Here is a 27,369-nt window from a genome sequence, read left to right on the forward strand (position 1 = left end):
TGCTGCTTTTGTTGGGCTTGCATGCCTTAAGTGATACTTCTGATGTTACAGTAGTACATTGTATACTTCACTACTTTTGTATCAATGTCTCTGTTTCTTTCCTCATATTTTCACCTACCTGTCCATGAATTTATTTTATATAGTTTGTAGTAAAGATTGTATGTTTGGTTGCAGAGGTTGGGATAATTAATTCTGTGTGTTTGCATCATTAATGGCTAAAGTGTTGCCGTGGTTCTCATATACCTTTACTTTCAACCCAGCGTTGTTACATCCATGAGGGAACATGATATTTGCTACTGAAATAAATAAATGAGATTGGGCTAATGTCTGTTTATGGATCTCCTTTTTAATTTTCATCTTCAGCAACTTTACAAAGTGGTACCTATTAAGGACATCAGAAATCTTTATGTCACATTTCCTATACCAGACCTTCAGAAATACTATAAATCAAATCCTGGCCATTACCTTGGTCATCTGATTGGGCATGAGGGCCCAGGGAGTCTTCTGTCAGAGCTTAAAGCCAAAGGTAAGGCCTTTGAATGTAAAGAATTAAAAATCAGTTGATTGTATATTTTTTGAAGACCTAATATAAATGGGTCAATTTTAAATGAAACTTTTTAATTTGAAGTCCCCAGCTATTTGAGTAATTTGAGTTGTAAATCATTTTTACCCTCTTCATTCTTGTTTATATTGTGGGTAAAAATGCCCTGACGATGGAAGCTACTATTTCTTGTGCTCTGCTTCATCCAGCCCTTCTTAGAGACGTATGAACTTTGAAATACTGTTTTGTCTCTGTTCTGTCACTGACTTAGAGGCTACTGTCAGCTCTCTTAATGTCTGGAAGAGTAGAAGAGTGTACCTTAATGTTGTTCATTACATTACTGTGTTCCAAACATAAATAAATTACCTGGTGATCAATTGATTTTGAATTCAATGCATCACAAGATCAGATGGGTCAGATGCTTAACTTACTCTTTTGCTGTAGGTGTTAAGATAGACAGGGGGAACATGTAAAGTAGTCAAAGTTTTCCAGAAAAGGAAGAAAAAAAAAAAAGTATTGTTGCCAAAGCGTACAAAGAAAGTGATGGATAAATCTTTACAGGCTTGCTTATGCAATATGTTTTCTCTTTGATTTTATAGGATGGGTGTATACTCTTGTTGGAGGACAGAAGGAAGGTGCTAGAGGTTTCATGTTTTTCATTATTAATGTGGACTTAACAGAGGAAGGACTTTGTAAGTGAAGACACTATGTCTGCATTCTGTGTTAGTCCTGATCTGATGGGCTTGTTTCTCTCTCTAGAGAGACTAATTATACTTACAGCTTGAAAGATAAACCCAGAATAACCAGTTACTTTAACATATTAAATAGTGTCGCTATGTTAACACTCTTCATATGATGTAAGAAGTGAACTTATTTGAGGGTACAATTGAAATATTTCATTAAGTATTTTAAAGTAAACTACCTTAGAAGAAAAGCTGTTAATACCTTTGTGTGCTACTTATTCATAGTATGTGAAATTAAATTATATTATAATAATTGTATTACACAGCATGTTCAAAGCAGTTCTCAGAATTAGCTTGGGACCTAAACAGTTCATATCTGTAACTTTGTTAGGGGGATTGCTCATGTACTCAAATATCTTGATGTATTAGATGTAATTAAAAATACAGACTATCCTATATCTTTTCATAATAATAATTTTGTGTGTGTGTGTGTGTGTGTTGAATTGAGCCAACTAACTAAGCCTTTCTTTTTTTCCAGTGCATGTTGAAGATATTATTTTGCACATGTTTCAATATATTCAAAAGCTACGTATAGAAGGACCTCAAGAATGGGTTTTCCAAGAGTGCAAGGTACAGTAATTGGTACTTGAAATTAAGCAGTGATAGTGTCTTTACAATTTGTTGGATGGTAAATAGAATCAGAACTCTTGGTATGGAAATAGGCTTATTAATTGCATGATGAATAAGTTTTATAGTTTTGAAGGCGTATTTTCTGTGACATGACACAAATGACAAATACATTGAGAATACATCTTTAATATAAATGTGAAATGCACTTACAGAGCTATGAGTTAACATTGCCTTATGGCATAATGGAAGTTGAGGAAGAAGTAGCTTACCCTGCCTGAAAGTACTGCACTGGAACAAGATTGGTTGTATCAACTTTGGGATGTTTTCACAGTATTGAGAGATCTAAATATACGGGCTACGGGACAGATTTTTATAATGAACGTGATTTAAAAGCTACTCGTTATTTCAGCACAGAGCTTCTTGGAAATAAGGCTTTATAACACTTTATCTTGTGAGACTGTCTGAAATTTCTCATGAGTTTTGTGCAACTCTTGTTTTATGTGCCTGTCTCAGACTGAATAATACTATAAAATTAATTAAAAAAAATAGTCAGTAATTATTCTTAAAATGCATTTCAGTATACGTGTTTCAACTTTTCTTACATTGTTTCCTAGGATCTAAATGCTGTGGCTTTCAGATTTAAAGATAAAGAACGACCACGAGGATATACATCAAAACTTGGAGGAATGTTGCACGTAAGCGATATTTTTGCTTGTTTTTTAAAAATCTTGTATTTTGGATGATATATTACGTAGCAGTATGTTTAACCATACTCCAGATTAATACAGGCCTTTACAAAGGTCCTTTGTACTTGAGTTTAGGAAGTTAATATGCTACGTAGCTCTTCCAATTGATACTCAGTCACATTTTTTTCACACTCTACCATTTTATACTTTGGTAGAGGTGATATTACAACTGGAGTTGCTATTTGATTTGCTTCACTGTTTCTTAACACACAGGTACTTTGTCATTCTCTGCCTACCTGACAGCTAAATGTTCTCTAGAGAAATAAAATTTTATTGTAAACCCAAGTACTGCTTCTATACCTAATAATGTTGAAATACTACAGTAAGCAGAAGTGTTAAGATAGCAAATTAAAAACGTTTGACTCTTTTAACATTATTATGTACTGGTACTGAAAGGGTCTTAGAAAATTTACTTCCCTCTTTTTGCACTGAAGTCAGTCAGTTTTCTGTTCAGCAAAACTTATTGTACAACTTCCATAGATTGCAGCCATTCTCCATTGCACATCTAATATCTACATGTACTGAGAGGCATTTTTTGTTTCTTTGCAGGAATTCCTGTATATGTTCCTGTAGCTTTCATTTGTAACATCTAAAATATTAGTCTTTTATTTTAGAATTCTCTTTCTGTTTACTAAAAACATTAAACAGCTGTTAATGTTTAGATGGATATTTAAAGAAGCTCTTGTCTGGGATTCCATTTCTTGATTTTGCTCTGTTAAGTGCATAAAATCTCTTTAAGAAGTGAACTTTTTCTGTTTCCAAAACAATCTTTCAGTGGTTTGTATATGCTGGATAATTCCTGATCACAGTTACTGGCTTGAAAAATCAGGTCAGGAAGTTGTCAGCAGTATTCCAAAAATCAGAGTATCAAATCAGGACAGTGTTTTTTCTTTTGCAATGCTTTGCAGTACAGATGGTAATTTTGATTTTGGTATTAGCTGCTTAAACACAAATAGAAAAATAACTGTTCTGATTCTAATTCTCTCTGCTTCCTACTGAGTTCTACTAAATTTACATTATGAAGTAACCAAGCTGGGACTATTGCTTGGTGATTTCTTATGCTTACAAATACAGAGTGTTTCTCATAACTTGGAGAACGCAGTGTCATAAGTTGTTATATGTTTGTCAAAAGGATTAAAAAAAAAAAAAGAGCAAAAGTTCTATGTCAAGAACATTTGTGCTTGCACAAGGAATCAATGCTAAAGTCTACTGCTGAATTACATTTCCTGTTTGTCTTGTAAGCTTGATGTGTTCCAGATACTTGTTCCCTGGTTTGCTATACTCTTTTGTATTCTTAATTGTATCATTTTTAAGATTTCGTTTGCATGTACATCAATTTAGGTCAGAACATAAAGTTCCTAGAGTAAAACTGACTTTCTGAAAAGTAATCACAGAATGGTTGAGATTTGAAGGGGTGTCTGGAGATAATCTTGTCATTTAATTCTAATGCTAGAATTAAAATTGAGTAAATGTGTATTGTACTTGTAGCTATTTAAAAGATACTCTTCTTAAATTATAAAAACTTGAATTCTTAGGGAATTCTAAGAAAAAAAAACCCTTTTTTTGTTTGCTTGCTTCATTATGTTTTGCTTTCCCAAACACTGACTTCTTGGTGTTCTTCAATCTTTAAAAATATCCTCCAGGGGTCAGCATTTACCATGTTGTTTTTACTTTAGTTCAAAACAGTACATAAATGTAGGAGACTTTTAATATTGAAACATGCAGTATTTCAAGGGAGAAATCTAGTAATATGCAGTATGTAAAATTAACCTAGTATAGGAAAAATATGACGTGCATAATCACAGTAATACTGTATCTTGTTTAGTTTTAAGAGAGTGATTTAAAGAGGTCTGTGCTCTCCTATTCTGAAAGTTTGAAGTTAGTACAGGTTAAATCTACAGTTTTAATATCCTTTACAAAACTATTATTTTTGTTCATGCTTAGTTTTTAATTCATCTGTATGTTTGTTCTCTGTTTTTTAGTATTATCCTATAGAAGAAGTATTGGCTGCTGAATATTTGCTTGAAGAATTCAGGCCTGATTTAATAGAGATGGTATTGGATAAATTGAGACCAGAAAACATTCGGTAAGTTAAATTGCAGTAACTTGTATTTTAACCCAAGTATTACAAGAAAGGCAAAGAACTAATGGAAATACAAATTCTTAGGTGTCTCTCACAGCTCCAGAGTAAATGTCACGGTAAAAGAGACATCTGTTCTGTTGTTAATGAGGCTTCTTTCTGTTTCCCATTGAAAATAACTGCGTGTCCTGTTCAGACAAAACCATCCTTTCGGTCTTTTCTGTGCAGGATGTCTTCCCCAGACTGAAACTGTTTTTAGGAATGTAATTACTTGGAATAGCTCAACTGTTACTGAGGAAGAAGCTTAGTAAAAATTAACCTGCACTGCTTAAATTCTGGGGCATTTTTTAATATAATGCTGTAATATTTATAATTTGGACCTATTTCTGGAAATCTGTTAAGAGGATGGCTTTTATGTACTGTATGTGTGTTCCCAGACTTTGTGCGGACTAATAGAGCCTCTACAAGGAAATCAATTTATGTGGGTGGAAATAGCTGCATCTTTAGCTGCTAAAATTCCCAGGCTTCCAGAACATCCCTTTGATGCAAGTGACCATGCTGTAGGTGCGCTTTCTTTGTAGCCTAAGTGTGTTGCAGTACAGATTCCAGGGCTCAGTAGATGGTCAGACTAGGTGTTGAAAGGAAAAGAGGAAGCTTCTCTCTTCTGTGCTTTGGAGGACCTTCTGTAATCACCCAAGCAGAGTAAAAAAAAAAAAAAGGGAGGCTTAATGAAGAACAGACATACCTAGTGTGTTTGAATACCTGAACAAGAGTGGTGTGACCAGGATGAGGGAAGTGGGTGCACTGGAACACACACTTTGACAAAAGATGATTTACAAGTTGAGGAATCTGGAAGTGCGAGAGAAAAAAAAATTGGGCAGGCTAACAAAGGGAGTGTTAGTTGAGAGGGAGAAAGGGCCAGGCAAATGGTTAACACTGAGTGGAGGAACCTGGGACAAGAAAGCTGGCAATGGAAATAGTGGGGTAATTTGAGCAGATCTATTGGTAGGTCTTGAGGACTGTTACCTAATTAAAAGATGAAGAGGAAAGACGGCCTGCTGGAACTGCTGGGATGATAAGTGCAGGTTGGGTGAAGAGATGAGAAGGGAGTAGGAACTGGGTGTAGTAGGCAGAGCTGGACTTGAGAGAAGACTAAAAGAAAAAGATATGTCAAGCTTAGCAGGGGTATTAAAGTGAGAGTCCTGAATCATGAAAACACTGCATGGAGGTGTGAGAAATGAGTCTGAGATGGAACAGCAGCAGAACTAGTGGGACCAAATTTGGAGAAACTGAACAGAAAAAAAGTATGCCAATTTTGATACAGTCCATGAAAAGTAAACAAACTTGTTCAGCAAATCTTGCTATTTTTTCCCTGCTTTCTGCAAATGTGCACTTAAAAAATATATATTTATTACTTTTCTTCCCCATGCAATTTCTCTTTCAATGCATAAGGAAGAGTAACTCTAGAGTTACTTAGTAAGATGCCAGTGCCAAATGTATTTGCTTTATCTACCAATGCAGTTGGAAGCTGTGTAATAAATGTAAGGTGCTGTATGATACAAAGAAAAAAGAAAAGAAGTCTTGATAAGCATCTGAAATGAAATTCTTGTGAATTTTATGCCTCAGCCTGCTATCTATGAAAATATTGTCTCCTAGGATATTTTAAAATATGAAATTAGTTGCTGTAGCACTGAGTGCTGTGGAAATAAAATTTCAATAGTTCTGCTCATTTAGAGAAGGATGTGAGTATTGGAAAGGGAAGAAGTCAGGTCATACATGGAGTAAGACAGACTAAATATGAATTAATTGCTTCTCAGTTGTCTGTTCTGTAATATTTAAATTTGTTACGCGGATATATTGATATGTTTGTGGCTTAATGCAATCTAGTTACTAGGAAGGGAGAGAGCATATTAAGGCTCCATGGGCAATGATTATACTAGCACTTTGGAGCCTGTTTTTTTTTTGTTGTTTTTTTTCTGTCAATTTAGCTATGGTAAGTTGTTGCTTATGATTCTGTATGTCAGCATTACAGTACTTGAACACCTGTTAGAATGTTTTATGTTTTATGTTTCAAATGTTTTATTTGAAATCATTGGATAAACTAGAATAGAATTGAATTATCATCATTTGCAGATGCCATGGGGTTCTGCTGTTTCTAGGAGTATACTGGAAATGATAAAATAAATGGAGCTGCCTGTGTCGGTGACAGTAGTTGCCATAGTGATTAATGCCCTTTAAAGAAGTGCCTATATCTTTGTATGTGGGTGTGCAACTATGTGTAATGTCTGTGGGATACTACAACTGAAGCTTTAATATTTGGAGAGAGTGCATTTTGAACAAGAAAACTTGAAAGAAAATATTCAGGTTTCCTTTTCTGTTGTATTAAATAATTCTGTTTTGAATTTATTTTCATGTTCATCCAAATTCCCAAAAATTAGATACCAAGGCTTACTGTAACACAAAGACTACTTTTACTAAGTAATGGGGAATATGTAGCACATCTACTCTTAAAGCTTAACCAGAATTTCCACTCAAATTTGAATTCTAGTTGTTTTTACAATTTTTGCTTTGTATAAATTGTCTTGCAGTGGTTAAGTTTTCCTTGGTTTGACACACTGCTTCGTGTAAGGGATTTCTTATTTGTTTTTCATAATATTTTTGGAATTTACTTGCATTAGGGACTCTTCTTGGCATATGCATATTGGGGTAGCTGTGTTCAGTTAGAGACTACTGTTCAATCCCTTTGAAAGAAAATAAAGTTTAGATTTTTGTTGATGTTATTTTCTTAACAAGTTGAGTTTTTAAAAAGCGTGGCAAGATAACCATACTCACAGATGGTAGCAAGTATCCGTATGCTCTTCTGTTTGATTGAGCCATAACAGGAAATTTTTATTTTCTCCTCCTGCCCCCACACACTACTTGATGCATTTAGTAGCTTAATTTCCCCAAGAGAGAAACCTTTTTAAGAACCAAGTATAATTTTTACTTGTTCAAACTGCGTTGAGTTCTGCCAGCCATCTGTGAAGATAAGGCATGTGTCACAATCTTAGCTGAAAAAAATAATTTTCCTGTTGTTTCCAATACATTTTTTTCCTCATCATCTGCAGTATAAATGCTCTTATTAAAAGTTAAGAAGTTAGTGACTCATCAGGTTAAGCAACTAAAGAACTTTTCTGGATCATACGTGGTCTCTTTTTCTTGATATCTGAAGAGCAGCATTAGCAGATTGCCAGAGCGAAGAAAAATAAAATGAATGCCAAAAATGTTGATAGAGAAATTTCTAGGTGCCTGAATTTCACAGTGAACAAGCAGTTGTTTATCAGCAGGGGTGAATATGTGGAACTACGCTGAAACAAGTTAGAAATATTGTATATATGTTAGGGTTTCTTGTTTGTTTGTTTGCATTCTGTTTGATGAAACATTTTGAAAATCATAGTGTGTTCACTTATTTCCCATCACAAACTATTGTGTCTGTAGAGACACTGCACATGACTGAGTAACTGTGAACTACAACAGTTCTCATGTTCAAGGTAGTACATAGAGCAGGAAATTGCATTGTAGATTGAACTGCATTCCTTTTTCATGAGTGGCTCAGAGCTCTGATTGTACTTGTTTATTATGAACTGCTTATAACATACTTATTCTAAAGGTTACCTATTTTACATTTCTGGTGAACTTCAGCACTGTCTTAAACTATGTGATGTTCATTGTTCAACACATTCATCAGATCACAGGAATGAAAAGGAGTGATTGGGTACTTCAAAGATGCATCATGATACATTTAAATAACTGCATAGCATTGTATTTCTACCCGTGGTGCTTCTTTCTCCCTTTTTCCTGTCCTGCTGTTCTTTGCCATAGGTGCTTGGTTTAGGTTGAGTTACAAGCACATCAAATGCTTTTAGGTTTGTTTTATGTGGTTATCAGCGCTTTTTTTTTTTTTTTTTTTTTTGAGAGAGAGAGAGCTCGAAATGTAACTATTTATTCCAATGGTGACTCACCGTATAGGGAGGGCAGGAGTTGAAGCAGAACTACTGACAAAGCTTACTGCTACAATTTCTTTTTCTATACATTGACCAGATAGAATTATTCTTAACTCTTTAATGAAGAAACTGTATGGGTTCTTATATTGTTACTACATTCCTCCCTCTTACCCCTTCTCCAGGATACTGATGCTCAAGCAGTAGAATAAAAGACATTTGTGTATTGTGGCACGCTTTTGTCTAGCTGCTCAATCCACATCATTATTGGAATTTTATCAGGATAATCTTTTAGCTTAAGACTTTGTATTTTAGGATGGGAGAAAAGGCCTGGTAGGTAGCTCTGAAATTTTAGTGGACATTATGTTTTTTACAGTCTCTTAGCAACTTCATCTATACGAGCTAGAGCTTTTGCTCACCAGCTGTCCAAGTTAAAATGCAAAACGTAGAATATTCCTATGGCTCATTTCAATGTAAACACCAATTTCTCTAATGGATTTCACCTTGTTCACTGAGATGGTGTCTGCTGTTCTGCAAGGGTAAATATTCTCTGGAACTGAAGTGCTTAGCTCTTTGCTGAATGTTTATAAAAAAGAAACAATACCAAGTGACAAGAAAAAACAGATATAACGTGCAAACAATTAAGAAACTGTCATAATATGAAGTTGCAATAAAAATGTTAACTAATTCTATTGCTGTTTACAATGAGAGATGAAATATATCTTTCTAAGATGAACGTCCAGGTTTGGACATCTCAGGACTGTTGAAGAAAAGCAGAGGGTATTCTGTACTTGTCTGTTCACATACTCATGCTACACATCATGTGGCTACCCTGAGGTAACTATCTCACTGAAACATGAGATTTGATTACTGCTGTTTAGTGTGTCTGCTTCAAAATAAGCAGCACAAGTCCTGCTTCAGTTCTCAGATCTATTGCTAGAGAATGTCTTTAAATCCCATGTCATTCTGAGATGCATTTCTCATTTAAATGCATCTAATGCTAACTATTGTCTAGTGACTTTTTACCCCGCTGTCATCATGCTGCTTGAAATGCAAAGTACAGGTTAAATTACAGTAATTTGAAAATCTTGCTAATGGAGGAATCTTGAACTTAATACAACAGGATTCTTCAACCTTGTTGGATCATTTAGCCTTTTACGTATTTGCAATAGATGAATAAGGAGGGGTAAGGAGATCAACATTTGCAGTATTAATATTCCATGTGTTTAAACTTTTTGGTGTATTGCAAAGTTCATCCCAGAAGTATTCTCCAGAAGAACATTTATAAAGTACTGTAGCTTGAGATATGTCCATATGCCTGTTTGATTTCTGCCCTTCTTTGCCATACTCGTTAAAAATACACAACAGAATGTTCCTAGCCTGAGGATACTGTGCTATTAAAGAACACTTGTATTGTATATGTTTTGATGCTTCAACGTGTGTTTTAGCCATCTGCACAACATTTCACAAAGTTTGTTACTGTGCAATTCAGCATCTAGTGATCACTAAATGTATGTAGGAGCTAATTGTGTTACCTCTTTCTGGCCACCTCAGAATTCTACGTATTTCTGTTGAGTACTCTTTCATGTTGTTGAGGGCTGCTTGAAAGAATTCAAGGAGTGTATCATTGCTCGGTACCTGTTCTGAAGACTATAGATAAAATACTTGTCTGTTTCCAGTTTTCTTTATTCTGGACTTGGACTCTTACATTTATTCTCTGGGTTTCTAACAGTGTAATCCTCTAGTATTGATTGTGGAATATGTTGACTTTATATACATAAATAAACAAAACAGGTGTCAATTTAAAATGAGAATGATACAAAATGAAGGAAAATATCAACTTACTCAGAATATGAACAGGAACTATAATAATGTAATCTCAAATCCTGGGTTTGGAATAAAATTTCTAAGGTCAAGTGTTTGCACTTACCTGTGTTTTGATATAGGTGGTATGAAAAACACCATTAGTCACTTCATTCTTTCTATAGAAAATCTCAAGGACTGTTCTCCTTGTTTTCTGGAATGCGGACAAAACATAAGAAACAGAAATGGACTACAGCAGTGGTGTATAACTCTAGGTTGTAACGCTTGAAGAAAAAGTGGTAAAACTAAGTGATGCTGATAGCTATAGTGTGTAGTTCAGTGCCTTTATCGTTGCTATCTAAATGTGTCCTGTAATTGTCCAGGGGCCATTTCCACAAATAAATGCATTCTAATGATGGAACAGAAATAGTGCTCTGAATAATTTCTCAGTTTTTCCCAGACACGTTCATGCCAAAGTGCTTTGTCTTTTTGTTTTTAGAGTTGCAATAGTATCCAAATCTTTTGAAGGAAAAACTGATCGAACGGAAGACTGGTATGGAACACAATACAAGCAAGAAGCAATTTCTGATGAAGTTATTAAGGCACGTTAAAACATTTAATGTATTCCACTATCTCCAAGTGAAAGACAGTGGTAAATCTTTGTCTTATTTTCCCTTTAGGGGAAGGAAAAAAAAAAACCCTGAAATCTGCTCTGTGTATAGTACAGAAAAATTTGCAGTGAGTCTGTTTAACATTTTGAGAACTAAGAATCTTATGTTGCTCTCTGTATTTAAATTTCTTATGTAGAACATACTCATTTTAATGGTCTTAAAACAGATGAAATTTTACTGTGGGGAATGTTAGACAGTTTTTCTATGAAAAGTCCATAATATGCAGTGCCTATTTCTAAATTTTAACAACTTGATGCTTACATATCTGGGTCTCTATTAAATGAACTATTCTGTTAAGAAAGAGATGTTTTTACACCTGCTATATGTAACTGTGCTTCTGAAATTGATCTTACAAAAGATCGATTTTACAACTTACAAAATGAGCATATTAGTTGAGCTCGTAAAAATCAAAGCTCTAGCAATGAAGGTGAGCAAATCTTTATTGAGTCTTGTTATTAACTACTACTTCTTTTCAAAGAGAGGACTAAATACACTCTAAGGCTATACTGGACGTGCTTAACGTGCATTGAACAGATACTGCTTCGGAACATGTCACTTCGTTTAGCTTGACCATACCTATGTTCTTGATTTATGATTTTTGCTTATGCATTAATTGTGATGCTTTCACTTAGAGTTTGTGATAGCAGAAAAGGTGAGACACAAAACCCCTCTACTAGAAACTTAAAAAATATATATATTTTTTTTCTTTCGTCACCGTCCTGTTGAACACTTCATCCTACTGATAGCCTATCTGGTTCCCCAGATTTTTGTTTTTTTTTTTTCCTGTTACCTTGTTAGTATTAACACACAAGCAAGTGGAATATATTCCTCACTCTTATGTTACAGCAGAAAAGCAGTAAATGTATGTACTGTATGTATGCATACATATAGTATATATGTATGTTATATATATTATTAAAGCAGAAATTCTTCTTTGCCTCATTGTTCTTCCTATTTGTCTAGAAATGGCAAAATGCTGACCTGAATGGGAAGTTCAAGCTTCCAATGAAGAATGAGTTCATTCCTACTAACTTTGAGATTTTACCGTTGGAAAAAGATGCAACACAGTACCCTGCGCTTGTCAAGGTAAGGTATCTGTTCTGTTTGCCAGCTAACCTTCAGGGAAGTTAGAAGTTAAGTTTGCAGTATGTTTTTAAAATAGAGCTCATATCATATTCCAGAACACAATTAAAAAAATAGAAATCTAGTTATCGCTAGACAGTAGAAAGTCCTTTTGTACTAAACTTTGGGTTATGGCTACTTGGGTTCCTATGAAAATGAATCTTCAAACAACTTGAACTCTGTCGTCCTTTTGAAAGTGTGTTAGCAGTTAATAAAAATAGTATTAAAACTGTTTATCCAGCAGAAGGTAGACTGTACATCTTGTATTTTTTGAGCAGTGTTCATTAAATTGAGGATGCAGGCAAGGTTATCAGTTTGTAACTGTGTGTGAGGAAAGCTTGCAATTGCATGGAGAGAGACAGAAAGATGTAAACAAACAAATATCACTCCCCAGTCTCCTGGAAGCATCATTTAATAATATCAATTTGTTTAGCAAATCTCAGTATTTGAAAAATTAAGAACTACTTCAAGCTGCTGGCATGTACTTGTCTTTGCTAATAATGCTCATCTCTGCTCTGGGCTTAGTTGGAGGATAAATAGGAAAAACCTCTTCAGTTATGTGTTGTGCTTCAGCTTGAATAGTAAATTAATTCAGAAAGACTTTTTTGCACATTAGATTAATATAAGTCTACTTTAGTGCAAAGACGTCCTTCAGGAAAACGTATTTGTTCTGCACAGGGCACTTTAGGCATATACTTGAAGCACTATTATTAACAGAGGAGGACTTTGAGCTTATGTTAATGTTCTTCCTGAACTGAAACCCTAAACCTCAGCAGGGACAAATACTGCAGCTCTAGTAAGTAGCACTAATTGGTTTGCTACAGAAACTTGATGGTCCTTCAGTGTCTCTGTAGCAACTAGGCAATTGATTTGCACAAAAGCTTTGCTTTCATTTCTTTAGAAACATATTTGCTACTGGTTTTTCCTTTGCCTTTAGAATACTTTCTGAGGGGGAGTGTTTTTAATCTTCTGTACTTGATAAAATAGCTATCTCATATATTTTGCCTACATCTCTTTTATTTTGTCACCAGCTGTATGTCTGTGCTGTTTTCCTTCTGTGGTCCCTGGCATTTGTCTGACCCCATAACAAATCATTACAAGAACTGGATCAGCAGAGATACGCTATTGCATCAAGTCTCCAGCACTGTAGTCCGTTTATGTAATATGTGTTCTAAATTGTGTAATAGTCATTTAATGGAAGAAATATTTGTCAGAGAGATAAGCTGTAATCTGGCTGCTTAGTACGAGTAGAATATTATGTGCTGTGCTGTAAGGTACAGGACGTTGTTCTTTGAAGTAGAAAGGAGAAGGAAAATACCATGGCAGATCTCTGAGAAGCAAAGAACATCTGCTCAAAAATATGAGAGACATATTTTCATATTTAAAAAAAAAAAAAAAAAAGAGGTCTCACGTGTGGCAGTTATAGGAAAGATGCTGGGGAGATAAAGTTAGAACAGGCAATGTATTTATTTCATAATGTGTGTGGGATTAAAAAGGAATAGGGGAGGTTGTTCTGAGTTTTTTTTGCTGCTGGGAGGTTACTCTAAATATTTTTGGTGATAGATCTAATTTCCATCTAGTTTAACTACTCAATATATATAATATATATAACTATAGGTTGCCTTTTTAATTACCATTGCTACTTTAAAGCAATGTGTTTCAATTAATCATTTTTACCAAGAGCATTAAATATACAAAGGGTATAATTGTATAAAACACGCATCAATGTGCTGCTGTAATCTCCTTGGTGCTTTCCCCATGATGACACATCTTAATGTCCACAGCAGCAGACAGTTCTCTTTGAGCGTTCGTGCTCTGGAGCAGTTATGGTTAAGAAGAAAGCCTCAGTAAGGAGTGATAGATGTATATGCCAACTGACATAGAAAAAAATGTGAATTTAAGGAGACAATACTAACATTTGAAGTAATTGACTTTTAAAAAAATTGTTAAATATATTACAGTTAGAAGTTAGGTGACTTAACTTCTTTTCTTGACACAGGACACTGCTATGAGCAAACTGTGGTTCAAGCAAGATGACAAATTCTTTTTGCCAAAGGCTTGTCTCAACTTTGAGTTTTTCAGGTATGCAATGTTAAATAATTGACAAATTTATCTCAGAAAATTTCTTGTTTGTTGTGAATCTGCATTTCTATGATTAAAAACTCTTCCATGTACTGTGGCTTTAAAGCGGTTGTCCTTACTCTTGGTGTATTGTGCAGTGAGAGTGAGACAGCAGGAAGGCTCACGTGAGTTATGCAGCAGCTGCGTAGCAAGCAGTTGGAGGTACTCCATCTGTATTAAAAGGGAAGATTTATATAAAAATTCTTTATAAGAAATTTGTTTGCTATACCTGAAATACATCTGCTAGTAACACCTGCATGGAGTTTTCCAATACAACTTTTTAAGAATGGGTGTGGTTGTTTTCTTGCATTGATGACTAAATGAGAAATGTTCAAAGATAATTTTCTTTCTAAAATGCTGTTCTGATATTTTTTTAATATTCAAATTCTGTTTTCACTTGCATAGTGCTATCTAGTAAAAAATTCGAAGCGTTTATAATTGTAGGATTTTGTTTAATTTACACCAGTAACTATCTGTTTGGATGAACACCTCTGCATTGTCAGCGAATGCGTGATTCTTACTTCAATACGCATGATTGAGTGCTGTAATGTTAATTCTGGTCTTACATTACTCTTTTATTTTTTTTTAATTAACATGAGAACAACACAGCTTCTCAGTGCTCTGGACTGGGAGTTGGTTGCGAGTAATAATTTCTAACTTTTGAATTTAATGTACAAGTTTACTGCTGTCCTCAGAGTATAGTAATTTCTGTGTTGGATTTTAGAAGGTGAAAATAAAGGAGGAGAGATCCTGAAATTGTCCAGGTTACTGATATTGCTGGTGTTGCTATTATATGGGCTTCAATAGATGGTCAGATGAGCTGTTGAGTCCTTGTTCTGAGTGACACTTTTTTCCTACATGACGTAGGCAGAATTTTATACTGAGGGCTTTTTCAGAGTGTCAGAACTAGTGCTAGGAAAAATGGGTTGTGTAGGCATTTCCTCTTTCATTTTACTTTTGGAACTACAGCACAAACATTTTGATTGTTTTGACTTTGTGTCAGGACATGGAAGATCAAAATGGTGTCTGTTTGTATCAAACAATGGGGAACAACAAATACAGTATTTTGCCACTTTTGTTCACACCTGGTGGATTTCCACTGGACTATGTGTGGCCAAAATACCAAATAGGATTTTATTGATGGAGGCTGAATTTGTATATATTTCAACAAATTTCAAATGAGCTGTGAAGGATTCAATTTCTAAAGCAGTTTTTGTCAGATTAAAAGATAGTAACAAATTTTATGTAGAGCACACAAGGGTATAAGTATGTGCATGTATGCACAGTATGATGACAGCTTTTCCCAGTAAGACTTGTACTTTTGTCTCACACCACAGACTGCTTCAGTAGGGTAGGAAAAATGGGGGAGATTTCTACTGCCTATCAGCCCTGATCATCACAGATGGTTGGAAGAATTCCTGACTCAGATGTTCTAGCAATAACTGCTGTGTAGATTTGATTTTTTTAAGATGAAGTTGATGAGGGTGATTTCTCTCTCAAATGTATAAATCCATTAGGGACTGTCTGAATATATGAATCTCTTGAAGTTGCCATGTTTGAAAACTGAAAATCCTAAGGTAGGGGCACTGTGCAAGGCTTGTATTAAAGAAACAAAACAGTGAAATCCTCCGACATGGGAATTACTGTCCGGCTTAAAAGGGAGATAAAAAGCTTTTGCTTTCATATGAATTATGACTTGAGAACTGAATGAGTACCCCTTTTTACAAAGATGCAAAACAGTGTTATGTGCAATTGCTTTGTAAACCTTCTAAAAGTTATAACCCCTGCATATAATTTTTCATGTTTTAGAAAGGTGGATGTTAAAGTACAATGTTAATTATATTTGACCTATATAAGCATATGTGCTACCTTCCAGTTTAAGAAATATTTTAAGTAATTTGAGTGCCTTTGATTAAAAACAATAGCTCATAAGATGACCTTCTATCAACACTTCACTTTTGATACTGGTTATGCCACATGCAGCTTGTTGAAATAGGGAAAAGACTTAAGATTTTTTTCAGTCTATCTATGATTGTGGTATTTTTGTACTCAAGTCCAGTAAAAAAAAAAAATTAAAAAAAAATTAGTAGACTAAGAATAAGCATTTATTTATGAAGTTATCAGTGATAACAAGCAACTACCAGAACAGTGTTGTTATAATTGTTTTCTGTTATTTTTCACTGAACAACTAACTATTTAGTAGTCTTCATTATTTTTGAAATTCCCTGTTGGCCATGGACAACTAAGAGAAAAGAATATAATGAGTTTGTAGGGGCATATAAAATAGGATTGTCCTACATCTTGCTTTGAATTCAGTCTTAAAAAAAAAAAAAAAAATCTGTACTAATTGGTTTTGCATCATTGGGCATAGAAAAATTGCTCAGTTTGGAAAACTTATTGTAGGGAGAAAGCGAATAGCAGAGTCCTGTTTTTCTACTGACATTTACTTCAGTTATTGATACCCAACCCCAGAATAATTAACAAAGTATTGATAAAACAGCATAGCCTGCATCTTAAAGCTGTCAGCAGGTACAGTGTTGGTGATGTGATCTGTCTTCGCTTTATTTTGTTAATACATCCGGTGTACGCTGTCAAATACCCAGTTATGATAGCAATTGGTCTTCGATACTGCAGGTTATTTTTGGGAACTTGGTAATGAATTTACGTGTACTTAAGAAGCTTTAGAAAGAAATACCCAACAAATGATTTGTATTGACTTGGTAAATCTTTAAACAACTCAGGCATTTAACAAATATCAGTACTGTTGAAATATGGCTTGATACTTTGAGTTGCATTTCTTTTTGAGAAATTTGCGACTGTAGTGTGTATGTGATCAGATTCCACTGAGTCGAAAGTAGAGTTTGTATGGGTGTTGATGTTAATAAGATATGACAAAGAATTTCTGTGATGTAAAAGTGGGTACGCAAAACTTCTTTCCTGAGTTGAGGTTTGCATGTACTGCGAATTGCTAATGTCTTAATTTCTGTAATTACTGGTTTATTTTCTGATAAAAATGTTAACATTAAAAGTACTAATCAAATTAATGTTCAGTATGTAGGTTTTCATTTTGGTCTGTTAAATAATATTATTCAGGTTGTGTTTATTTTACTCGTGATGAGTTCTGACACACAGCAAAATAAATATAACGTATCTTGATTTGTCAGCACAAGTAAAGGAATATTTCTGAAATCTTCAAGGTGTTTAGCATCACTGAGACCATAAGTGAGCTAAGTAGTTATTTTGAGGCATATACATATTTGGCTTCAAAATAGGAAACCTTCATAATGGGATCCCTTAGCATATTTGCAGTAAATATTGCTTCCTTCAGATCAAATTTAAAAGGGCCAAAAGAAAATGAGAAGTAATTTTAAACTGCATGTTTTACTTTCAACACTTTCTTCCAGCCCATTTGCTTACGTGGATCCCTTGCATTGTAACATGGCCTATTTATACCTTGAACTACTCAAAGACTCCCTCAACGAGTATGCATATGCAGCAGAACTAGCTGGCTTGAACTATGATCTCCAAAATACCATCTATGGGATGTATGTAAGTACCCAAATCAAGGAAGAGATTAGAGACTTAAAACTACTTCCACTCATCAACATTTTTGTATTGATTTGGTGGAAGAACTTTTATTTAAAAAACAGCTTTTTCCATTGTGGCTCTAAGGCTGTTATTCCTTTTGATCTTAATTATTAACCATCCTTTCTTTGATTTGAATTTTAAGTTGAATTTTGTTCAAAGTCTACAACAATCTTTCCATTCATATTAAGCAAATTTTCTTCTTTTTTTTTGTCATTCATGAAAATGCATTAGTTGTAAGATTTCTTCCTCCATCTAAAAGAAAGAAAAAAACAACCTAATGCAAGCTTATATTTTTATTTCAGTTTGCCAGATCTCTTAAAAACTTTCTGACTGATGGGGTAGAAGACCCCCTATTCATTCTATTTTATAAATGATACACTTCAGCTTTCCTTTTCAAGAACTACTGATCATGAGGCTGCATATACATACTCTTCAGTCATGTTTCTTCATCCATTACTTTGTCACTGCTTGAGGTATCAAAGCATTTCTTTTGTTTTTCTTTTTGTTAGTCGCTACATTTATGCTGATCCTCTCCATTGCAACATGACATACCTGTTTATCAGGTTGTTGAAGGATGATTTAAAAGAGTATACATATGCAGCACGCCTCTCAGGTTTGGTCTATGGCATTGCATCAGGAATGAATGCAATACTTGTAAGTAAGAAAGAAACACAGGAGGAAATGAAACAGCTTGTGAACCATTGAGCTTGGAGAAAACATTTGACTTCTGCGTTTCTAAATGAGATGGTTAATGTTTTTTTCCCTGGCGTATATATCATGAATTAAAGGCAAAGCAAAACAATGCATTTTAATCAGTGCTGAATGACCTCTTTGAGATTGCAGTGTCTTGTGAACACGTGTGCAGTGCAGCTGTTGCATTCTAGTTCACATTTTTACTTGCTTGCATGGTAATCTTGAGAATACTATTGCTAGTTTCTATATGAAAAGATTAAAGTTTTTGAATGAGTCTTAGCTCTACAGATTTTGTCATAATCCTCTAATTCTGCTGTAGTGAGCTGTGGAAATGGATGGTGCATGTGCTTGTTAGAATTCAGTGCTGGACATTTTTGGATTTTCTTTAGTGTGCATTTTTATTATTTGTTTTATAATGTAATTTCAAGTGCTAACTATATTTACTTGAGAAATAACGATGATATAATAAGTGGTTATTTCTTATTTATCTTCACCTCTGAGATTCATGGAAGGCAGTTTAAACAGCCTCCCTTGAAGTTCTATTAAGTGCTTTTGTTGACCATTGTTACATAACAAGATTTATTCTGAAATTTCCTATATTATTTTCGAAATTGTCTTTGTAAGGAAGTAAACTGTCCTTGTAATTTCTGTATGAAAAAAGTACTGTGTTTTTATCCCTGCGATTTCTTTTTTTAGCCAACACAAATCTAATATCTCGTTTCCTGGTAGCATTCACTTAAACTTCAAACATGATTATCTATTCTCAGTCTCAAAGCTTGCTGATGCTTCAGGGTTGAGGGGGGGGGGGGGGGGGGGGGGGGTGGTGCTAATCTTTTTTCATATTTAGTCACAGTTTGGAATTATAGAGTTATTTTAAATATGAGATTTATTTACTTATTTATTGGACAAGGACTTTTCATTCTCCTTCTGTAAACTTTTTTTTTTATTTTAAATTTTAAAATACTAAAATCAGTTACTCTATTTTCGTATCAGGGAATTTCCAGTATTATTTTCTATATCATGAGAGGTCTCTGTATTCAGTATGTATATTTGTACTGTGTTGATAACTTTAAGCAAGATTACATGCAACTAAGAATAATCACCGTTTTTTTTTATAAAACAGGGTTCTTGTGTTAATCTAGGATGTCAACCTTTTGCCATAAATCCATTTATGATAGCTTTTTCTTCAAATTCAGTGTTTACATGTGTTTCTATAACTGCAGAAGAAAAGCTTTTTCCTAGTGGAAAGCAGGAATTGACCTGCATGTTGTTTAGTTTTACCCTAATGATGATACTGTAGTAATCTAATTAAACTTCATTTCCTACGTACCAAAATTTTGAAGCCTTTTTTATTTTACTTATTCATTTATTTACCTCTAAAGCCCTTTTCACTGGGCAAAACTTTCTATGCCTTGGTGGAATCATACAGTAATTTTTGTTTTATTTTTGTTTTTTTAATGACCTCACTTCATGTATGCTTTCCAGAAAATATAGATCAGATCTATAGCTCAGCATGATTGTTTATTATAAATTGCATAGTTCTTGGCAGTACCTCCTTTCTAGAGCTACTGCTTACTTCCACTTACGTAAAATGTCTTGTTGCACAAAAATATAAACATGAAACAGGATTAAATGTAGACTGGAGACAATTTCAGAAGGCTGTGAATCTAATTTCATTACTGGCATGCAAAACCTGGAGTAAAACCACTTTAGTACTCTGAGCTTGTTGTTTACTAACTGAACTCAGTACTTATAAGTGCTAAGAATCTTTATTCTGAGAACAACTGCGTTACATCATCTAGTTTTACATGGATTCTCTGCATTCATAACTCTTAGACAAATACACAAGATTTTATTGTTCACTGAATCATGTGAGATTTGGTAGTTATTTTCCTTTTTTTATGTTATGCATTTAAAGCTAATTATGCTCTTTTTTCATAGCTCTCTGTGAAAGGTTATAATGACAAGCAACATATCTTGCTCAAGAAGATCATTGAGAAAATGGCTACTTTTGAGATTGATGAAAAAAGATTTGAAATTATCAAGGAAGCGGTAAGCTACATGAAAAATTTACACCTTAGAATAATTCAACATTTGACTTGAAGTGCAATGTTGAGGGCTAATTATCCATCTAGACAAAGTTAAATTCTGTCTCACTGGGACTCTGGAAGCTCTTTTCTTTTATCTTCTTTTGTATCTGTGAGTTTCCCATTGTATCTGTATTACATTCTTGGGTTAAAATAGCCCTTGAATCTACTTTCAGTCAGTCTTTTTTGCAATTGACTAAGAGATTGCAGCTTGCTTTGATAAGAGTAGAAATCAAGAAGGAGAGAAACAAATTAAAAATCATGTATATTGTTTTACAACGTAGAAAGTCTCCAATGCGATCTAGACATAGGATGAAGGGGGAAGGGAGGTGTTGAGATCTGCAGTATTTCTTCTCCCCAGAGGTGAAGAGGAGCTCTTCTCCTGGCCCAAGACCATTTAGTGCAAAAGTAATCGGTTGTTTAAATACGTGTTGTCTTCTGGTAACTGATCTTCCTAAATTTACTGACTGATCTCTATATATGGAATATAAATTAGAAGGTTTTAACTGTGTGTGACAAATGTAAAGCTAAAACAAGTCCACCCCAACAACAACTTTAAGCTTTGTGTCTGTATTTATGCATGTTTTGTAGACTTCATTGCACAGACAATTTGTATAGAGTAAGGACAGATTAGAGAAGTAACAGCTTTCTTCTTTTTGGAACAGAAAGGGACGCATCTTCAGCAACTTAACAGTTGCTCTTTCTCACCCATGTGATCTGAAATGAGCTACTTTTCTCCTGTAATGGATAAGATGTGCTAATTAGCATTTCTGTAGAAACAGATTTGAGCCTGCTGAAACTATTAATTTCTGCTCTTAATTCTTCTCTTGGAGAAAAAAGGTTTTGTTTGTTTTGCAAAGATGCAACTGTACTGGGAAAGTTTCTTTGGAGTGGGCTCACTGATTATTCTCTTATAATTCTTTTATCCACGCTAAGAATGCAAAGAATTTCCCAGATCAGTACATTTTCCCTAGGCTGAAATGGTTAGAAAAAAAACCATTCTCTCCTAGTTTGCTTTTTTTTAATCATAGAATGTATATTTCCTACTTACATCAACTTCATCTTGATGTTTATTTAGAATTAGTCTACAACAATTTAACTTCCAGCCATTTATTTAATGGAAAAGTTTGATTTCATTCTAGTATAAGCAACGTTTATCATAACTATGTAATCTGTAGCCTCATGATATTACCTTATTACTAAAATGACTTAAACCAATTTTAAAACTGTGCTAACAGGCAAAAGAAAGTTCTTGACACTCAAAATGTACTTACAATATACAAAGTTGAGAGTACAGAGTTAATATTTCATGTGTAGGAATGGAGCTCTGTAATTTGAACTTATAATTGTTTTCTTTCAGTACATGAGATCGCTTAACAACTTCAGGGCTGAACAGCCTCACCAGCATGCAATGTATTATCTTCGACTCCTGATGACAGAAGTTGCTTGGACCAAAGATGAATTAAAAGAAGCTCTTGATGGTAATATTCTGCCAATTTTAAAGGTGTTTTGTTGTTGTTGTTGTTTTTAATTTTTTTTTCTTATGGAAGATGGTCCTCCAATTTCTGGAAAGTTGAATAGGTCATACAAAGGTTCAGACTCAGTCTGATCTGTCTCTGCCATTAATCTGATGCAGCTTCTTGCCAGTGCTAAGGTAGCCCACTGACTTTGTGGAGATGAGCCTGGGTGTGACATAACCAACACTAAATTCATTTGAACTCCAGCTGATACCTTGCAGATAAATGGGAATGTATCAGCTGTGTTGTACTTCCCAACACACATTTCCAGTTTTGTAGATAATTATTAAAAAAAATAGTTAAGAATAAAGAAGAGTGTTTTTGTTAACAAAGAGCAAGTGCTCCCCCTGTTTGGGGGGGAGAAGAAATTACAACTTGAGATGTAATTGATTTTAATATTAGCTGAATAACTCTTCCTTACCTATGTCTTATTGTGTTATAACAAAAGGCCATTACTGGGATGGTTTGCAAAATATTTTGTAAATCTCCTTGAAATACCCTGAGATGTTCTTTTCAAGAGTAATACCTGGTTTTGGCATTTATTTGAGAGGTGGATTCAGAATACACATTCTTATCAGACTGGCACATACCATACTGTCTGAAGTTCTGATGCTTAACATTGCTTCATTAGATGCCTGAAGCCAGCTGCACGGAGGTGCGTGAGTTTTTCCACAGGATTGCTCCAAGATAGAAATGCAAATGTTAGAAATGCAAATGTATGGTCTTTTGAATGATTGCAGGCACCTTAGAGATTGTGAAATCCATGGGAAAGCTAATGCCAGTTTTCATGGCAGTGAGTTCAGCTTAGTGACTGTTGAATTTCAAAGCCAAACAGATGTTGTGTTCCTTTTCTAAGTCATCTTTATAAAATTAATTTTACTCTATTCAGCATAAGAATGGTTAAAAATGGAATGTTGGACTGGAATGCTGTCTGCTTAGCACTGCAGGAAATCTGCTTGAAATAGAGGGAATTCATGTGTGATTTTATTTTCCTCACATCCTCTCTCCTTCAAAGCAACTCATCTTTTTTTTTGTCTGTAGAACTGCTTAATAGTACAAGTTAAGATTAGGATTATGCAACAATAAAAGGACCGTGTGCTTTTCTGAAGGTTTTGTAATGCATGTTTAAGATAAAAAGAAGTAGGGGTTCATGTAGAGTCAGGGAATTAACAATGTATTTGTTGACTTTTGGAAGCACATCTCATCCACTCATACAATCCTCTCTCTCTTATTTCATTGATGCTGTATGTTGTTGTATTTTGATTTATATACGAAAACTGCTTTACAAAGGTGGGCTAACATAGAATGCGTGTGTGTGTACTCCGGGATATATTGCAGAAAATATCTCTCTTGTGTATGTTTATTACAAGGATAGCATCAAAACACTATTTCAGTTGATTTTTCTTTTTTTTTTTTAAGTCAAGATGGTAAACGTACAGTGTGTTTCTCAAGCATTATAAATTACATTTTTCTTGTTTAGTTAATAGCTTAGGCTTTATTTTGGAACATCACCTAAATGATTGCTACTATTTTCTCTAGAGAATGAATGTTTGCTTGGAATGATTGGAAAGAAGACTTCAGAAGGCTCTTTTTTTTCCTTCTCTTTTTGGAATCTGGGTCAGACGATATGTGAATTCTAAGCAAAGCAAACTATATGATGAGCACTGCTATTTAGACCTGGAAGCTTTCCAGTGTTGCACTTATAAGGAGAGATTCAGGTTTTTTTTATGACAATGACTTTTTGCTCCTCTAAGAAATATACCATATCTAGTAATAAGTTAGGTACTTCTTAATGTAAAAATGCATGTAATTGATGTAACTGTCCTAATATCTATTCTAGATGTGACTCTTCCCCGCCTCAAGGCCTTTATATCTCAACTGTTGTCACGGTTACACATTGAAGCTCTTCTCCATGGCAATATAACAAAACAGGTTGGTGCGATACTTTCTTTAATAACACAATTTTTATTTAAAAGCAGCATTAAAAATGAAAGGCCAGTTTAACCTTCTCAGATCTTAAAGCAGCTTTGTCAAATGTGTTTACATAATTTGACTTTGTACTTCTTTTTATCTTTATGGGACTATCATGGTGTCATTTTTTCCACGTTAGATATACTAGGCTGAGTGCTGCCCTTGTATTGCTCTTGGAAATTTAATAAAAAAAACAGCTTATGATCTAAATATTTTAAAATCTGTGTTCCATGTTATTGCTGTAATGTGATCAAGCTGCATAAAGAATGATGTGCTACAGATCCTGCTATTCCATTTATAAGCACCAGGCTAACTAACAAAGCTTCAAGAATCCATGATTCTGCTAAATGAATTGCTTTGTATAAAGCTGAGCAGGAATGTTACTCCATAAAAAAATAACCCTCTGGTCTCAGTTGTGTCTTTGGGAGTAAAAAAGAGAAAATGTGTGTTTTGTCTTCAACAGAAATAGTTACAGTTGTACTTGTGTAGGAAATTTAACCAAATATTTAAAGTATGTACAAAACCAACACCCAATACCTTTCTTATATGTAAAACATAGAGAATGTAAAAAAGTATCTTTGGAAGGCTGGCATAGCGGTATTTCTCACAAGATGTCATAGTAGCTCTGTGATGTTTCACTAGCAGGAGATGTTAGAAAGCACTGCTAGTGACTGCTGAATGCATGTAGCACTTGGTTAATAATGAGGGAAAAGTAAAGCTTTTTTTCCTTCCTCATTTTTACACACTTGTATATGGAAGTCAGTTCTTATGTTTTCTCTTCAAGGCTGCACTAGGAATTATGCAAATGGTGGAGGACACTCTTATTGAGCACGCTCATACAAAGCCACTCCTTCCCAGTCAGCTAGTGAGATACAGAGAAGTGCAACTTCCTGACAGTAAGTTAAATGATTTACTTACAAATTTTTGTTGCATGTTAAATCAAGGTTCTTGATCTGCTAACAGCATTTTAAGATGAATAATACTCTGATGCTTGGAGTTTGTTTCAAAACCAGATTTATTTCAAATTGTTTTAAAGTGTAGATGTAGCAAATTAGGTTTTGGTTTTGTTATGTAAGTAAAATTATACACAAATATATATATATTTTTTTTTTCTGGTATATTTGATTTCATTTTTAATTCATGTGCATAAGTTGACCTTCCTAATTCACTCTGTATGCTTTATGGAAATAAGTTCTCTGTCACATTGTCTTCTACACATAATGTACATATTTGAGTAAGCATCATTCTTTGAGCACTATTAGGTATTGAACATTCAGTGAAGGATTATCCAAAAAACACTTGTTTATTTGGAAAAATAAGATCTTTACACAAGTATATATTCTTTATTTCTGATATCTTTTCTTGAGGTCTCATAGTGCTTTTATGATTTTACTTCTATTGTGTGAAAAATCTTACATTTAAGAGATGAGCTCCAAGGAATTCTTGGGAGCTATACAGAAATGATGACATTTTTGGCTATGCAGCCAAAATCAATTACCCATAGCTGATCAGTAGCCTGTGGAAGCTACCATATAACTGAAGAAACCGTTCTTATTAAATATGCAATTATTTTTAATGTTCACAATATGTTTGTGATGTTTATGTTTGTCTTTAGAAACTACATTCAAGGCAATGCAGTTTTGGAACTCCAGTTCCAAAAATACTTGCTTGAGAAACAGCATGCTTCAAGTTACTTTCTGATGTGTTCAAGCTATGTCATCTTGATGTATTAAAATAATCTTTTCTTTGCCTGTTTCTTGAAAAGTGTGCGTGATCTGTTAGTGGGAATTCTGCTTTAAAAGTCCTAAACCATTTATTTTAATTGGATTCCACAAGTGATAGACCATCTTTTAATACTGGACAATAAAAATATATGCTTAAAACAGCAGCTGTTGACTTAAACTGTAATCTGACTGTTTTATCTTTGTCTTTTAGGGGGATGGTTTGTGTATCAACAGAGAAATGAAGTACATAACAATTGTGGCATTGAAATATATTACCAGACAGATATGCAGAGCACTTCTGAGAATATGTTTTTGGAGCTCTTTTGTCAAATTATCTCAGAACCATGCTTCAATACTCTGCGCACTAAGGAACAATTAGGTAAGTATTCCCATAGTAATTATTGTCTGTATAAATCTAGGCATGCATATTCATGCACTTGCATGAGACATGATGAGGTGTTCTTTCCCTGTTCAGTGAACGCCGTTTAAAGGACACATGGTAAATGCAAATCATTTTAACTGCTGATGACTCAAAGGAATGTTACTGTTCACACATTCTAAACTGAGAATAAGCAAGCCTAACTCTTAAGATATGTCTCAAATATCTGAAATCATCCCCAGTTTAAAAACAACAACAACAGAACAACTGTGCAAAATTGATTCTTTTTACCAGAAGGAGATAAGATCTATTGCTAAATTTTAGATCTTCTTAAAGAATCAGCAGCAGTTTAGTCTTTTCTGCTTGTGATCCTACTTCCAAGCGCACTTGAGGATTTACAACCTCTACGTTAGGTATAGGAATACAGCTGCATGGGTAATGGTAAGCTACAATACTAATGAAATCCTAAATGCATTTCAGGCATGTTAAGAATACAGCTGTCCACTAGGAAGAACAAACAATCATTACCTGAACCAATAAGACTAAAAACTGGTCAGGATATTCCATACTGGATAACAGAGAGAGACAAGGACTTGCATAACAGTTTGCAGGATTGAAATATTAATAAGTAGTACCATCAGATTTTTACGTTTTTTTTTGTTTATTTGTTTGTTTAGTTTTTTGTTTGTTTATTTTTCAAAGATGAAAGGCAGAGGGATGTTTCAGTATAATGACTGAATGAAAAAAGAGCATTGGTACCATTACAGTGTTATGCGTTTACCAGGGAGATCAGGCAAGATGAGACCTCTTGTGAGCTGCTAGAAGAATCACCCACATTATATCAATCTAGACATCTCTTGAAAATAGGGCAGGACCCAGGTGATTTAGCCAGTTTTTGGAATGTGTTGGTGGCAGGTTTCTTATAGAAGTTGGAGATGGCTGTTAAAGTGAATGTGGGGGAAATCAGTGAGGAAGAGCTACGCGCCTGTGTCAGTACAGAAACCAATATGGTGTGATTGCCAAATGAGAGAGT

The 27,369-nt window shown here is 34.4% G+C and overlaps 1 protein-coding gene across 7 annotated transcripts in view; it reads left to right on the forward strand.

The window, feature by feature from the left end:
• The window catches only part of IDE (insulin degrading enzyme), a 62,067-nt gene that overhangs the window by 18,004 nt on the left and 16,694 nt on the right, over positions 1 to 27,369 (forward strand). For 6 of the 7 annotated variants that reach the window (XM_040703104.2, XM_040703105.2, XM_040703102.2 and 3 more), the window contains 14 exons: positions 364 to 526; positions 1,141 to 1,233; positions 1,763 to 1,854; positions 2,469 to 2,549; positions 4,583 to 4,686; positions 10,963 to 11,065; positions 12,098 to 12,220; positions 14,256 to 14,338; positions 17,782 to 17,926; positions 20,600 to 20,710; positions 22,106 to 22,226; positions 24,103 to 24,194; positions 25,018 to 25,129; positions 26,169 to 26,336. In XM_040703104.2, the coding sequence (XP_040559038.1) occupies positions 364 to 526; positions 1,141 to 1,233; positions 1,763 to 1,854; positions 2,469 to 2,549; positions 4,583 to 4,686; positions 10,963 to 11,065; positions 12,098 to 12,220; positions 14,256 to 14,338; positions 17,782 to 17,926; positions 20,600 to 20,710; positions 22,106 to 22,226; positions 24,103 to 24,194; positions 25,018 to 25,129; positions 26,169 to 26,336 (1,591 nt within the window). Of the gene's footprint in view, positions 1 to 363; positions 527 to 1,140; positions 1,234 to 1,762; positions 1,855 to 2,468; positions 2,550 to 4,582; positions 4,687 to 10,962; positions 11,066 to 12,097; positions 12,221 to 14,255; positions 14,339 to 17,781; positions 17,927 to 18,474; positions 18,620 to 20,599; positions 20,711 to 22,105; positions 22,227 to 24,102; positions 24,195 to 25,017; positions 25,130 to 26,168; positions 26,337 to 27,369 lie in introns of all 7 variants that reach the window. The other variant, XM_004942157.5, reaches the window with a different exon arrangement.

Source organism: Gallus gallus, chromosome 6 (assembly GCF_016699485.2).
Source record: "Gallus gallus isolate bGalGal1 chromosome 6, bGalGal1.mat.broiler.GRCg7b, whole genome shotgun sequence".
Taxonomy (NCBI): domain Eukaryota; kingdom Metazoa; phylum Chordata; class Aves; order Galliformes; family Phasianidae; genus Gallus; species Gallus gallus.